Source organism: Penaeus japonicus, unplaced genomic scaffold (assembly GCF_977035675.1).
Source record: "Penaeus japonicus unplaced genomic scaffold, GWHDUDI00000001_assembly GWHDUDI00000043, whole genome shotgun sequence".
In the NCBI taxonomy this organism is placed as follows: Eukaryota; Metazoa; Arthropoda; class Malacostraca; order Decapoda; family Penaeidae; genus Penaeus; species Penaeus japonicus.
In genome coordinates, this window is record NW_028234445.1 from 593,016 (window position 1) to 595,515 (window position 2,500).

The following is a 2,500-nucleotide window of genomic DNA, read 5'->3' on the forward strand; positions in this document are numbered from 1 at the left end:
GCATAAAGCTGTAATTGTCTCATGTTACACTATTACGTGGATCTGGATCCCATAACGAAACATAATCCTAGTTATCCTTCAACATGTAAACATTGCTCATGTGATAAAATTATTATTGGAATAATTTTCTAGCAGAGTCTCTAAGTACCTCAGTAACATTTGTGTCGGAATATGAATGTAGGTCCGTTTACATGGTTACACATTGTCATTTCCTATAAGATGACTCGACGCCTGTATAATATCTAACATAATATTTTGCTTTTTAGAGCAATATCTTTGGCCAATCGTCAGTGAAGACAGAAACCAGTAAGATATATTAATGTTGTTGTTTTTTTGTTTGTTTCTTTGTTTTTTGCCCAAATGATTCCCCTTTTGAAACTATAACTATGAGCCTAAACAAGATTGACATGCAATTTCTTCTCAAGATCACTATTACCCAAAGAAAGGAGCGAGCCAGTGCGCGAGGAGGAGCCGGACGAAGTTCTGTGGACGAGCGAGTGCTCGCCTCGGGTGGCGGGCGTTCGGCGTGGTCAGGACGCTCGCCTTCAGTGTGAGGTGGTCGCCCCCACAGGCTCTGTCCTCACGTGGTACAAGAACAACGTCCCACTGCACCGAGAGGTCAACATACGCATAATCGTCACTAATGTGCTTAGATATGTATACATTTATATTTAAACAAACAAAGATATTAACTAGTCAAGTCATATTCCTTAGAAGATATGTATGGGTGATAGCATTTGAGAAATGTTATTAATCTATACTATCAAAAGATTAGGATGATATAGAAATAACGTGCTTTATGTAGGGTGGAAATACTGAGGTGGTATCCACGCCTCGAGAGCTTCTGGAAGAGGCGACCAACATGCTGGGTCTGGAGGAGCTGTCTTCGACGGCGTCCACCTCCGCCTCCGTCCTGCAGATCTCCTCCGTCGTGTATTTGGACTGCGTTTCGGACCAGCACCAGGTCTGTTGGTATTGAAAATAGAATCGTCCTAACCTTACTTAAAGTTATATGATTACCTGTACACCTACATTGATACAAATTTCTAATGCAGGCGACATACAAGTTAGAAGTGAAGACTCCACGAAGCCAGAGGTCCTACTCACGTCACTTTACTGTAGTCATCGTAGGTAAGTCCTCTGCTATGTTAATGCACTATTCAGTTACATTTTTATGCGTTACTTTTGCAATATTTGTATTGCAAAACTGAGATACAATATCGCAATGGAAATAACAATTCCATCCCTTGGTGTGAGAACAGGCGACAGCAGTGCAGCTTTGGAGGAAGGTCCTACGTGCCGCCTGGGCGCCCTCGTCAACGCTCTACCTCGCATCTACCAACACTCCCCCGCGGCCATGGGACATGTAGGAGACTCTGTGACGCTGCCTTGCCGAGTGCAGGGCCACAACGTCACTCAGGAATGGTACCTCAATGACAAGGGGATCTCTAATGACGCCAGTTATCAAGTAATTCCAAGATCTGTTTTGAATATTCCACTGTCCAGTATAACTCAAACATTATGATAATAAATGTCTATAATGCTATAGTGCTATAGTGCTTTTTGTTACTAAAGAGCTTGGTATCGGAAAATGACCTGTCGAATTATCAGTTCATTATATAAACAAGTATTTTATAGTTCTATATTATAATCTCAAGATTTTTCATTTAGATCTCAGGTAACGGCGACCTGGTGGTGCGGCGGCTGAGTGCACAGGGACGCACTCGATATTCATGCAGAGCAGCCAGCACTCGTTTCTCTGCCCTCAGTGACACTGTCTTCACTGTAGTAAGCCATATGATGCTTGTTTCTGATCTTTGGTGTATAAATCATACATACCTAAGTTTACACATACACACAAATACAATCTGTGTGTGTATAGATAGATATAGATATATTTACTTATCTATATTGCATAATGCATTTATACATGGCAGTAATTATCCTCTTATGTATCTATGTAAATACATATACATATATAAACTACGTATGCTATGTGTGAGTATAAATCTGTATTTCCAGGTGGTGACTATGTGATGATCTTCGACTTACCTGACTACCAAGGACCACTTCGAGGCCGACCCATCTGGATTACGTCCATTCTTTATCATCAATGATATGCTGATATCTTTATCAAACGAAGTCTTACAGCTATGTGTACCATACAAACCAAGGCGAATGGAGAGAAAGCTTAAGGGGAACGCTTAGATTCTTATGTTGTTTATTTCCCCTGCATGAAGTGTGTGATGCAACAGCTCTACTGAAGTTATTGTCTTTCACTTAAAGTTGAAGGTTTATACACTTCCCATCGAGTTTGCAACTCATCTTTCACTCTTTCCTTTGTCCGCTAATCATTGAACATTATTTCTGGTACGATTTGACAATCACATCGATAAATACAAAGAGTAATAGTAATGCTATGTGCAATCATAAAATGTTTATCTGAGTAACAAAGGTACCCTCAGATATGAACGGTTTCCTTGAAATAGAAGCGAACTCA

General features: G+C 40.5%; 1 protein-coding gene across 1 annotated transcript; it reads left to right on the top strand.

The window, feature by feature from the left end:
* Positions 1–176: 176 nt before the first annotated feature.
* On the top strand, positions 177–2,419 carry LOC147466557 (uncharacterized). Its single transcript, XM_086535338.1, has 3 exons — positions 177–1,468; positions 1,672–1,788; positions 2,023–2,419. The coding sequence occupies exons 1-3, from the start codon at positions 1,175–1,177 to the stop codon at positions 2,035–2,037; spliced, it is 426 nt and encodes a 141-aa protein (XP_086391464.1). The 5' UTR covers positions 177–1,174; the 3' UTR covers positions 2,038–2,419.
* Positions 2,420–2,500: the final 81 nt, after the last annotated feature.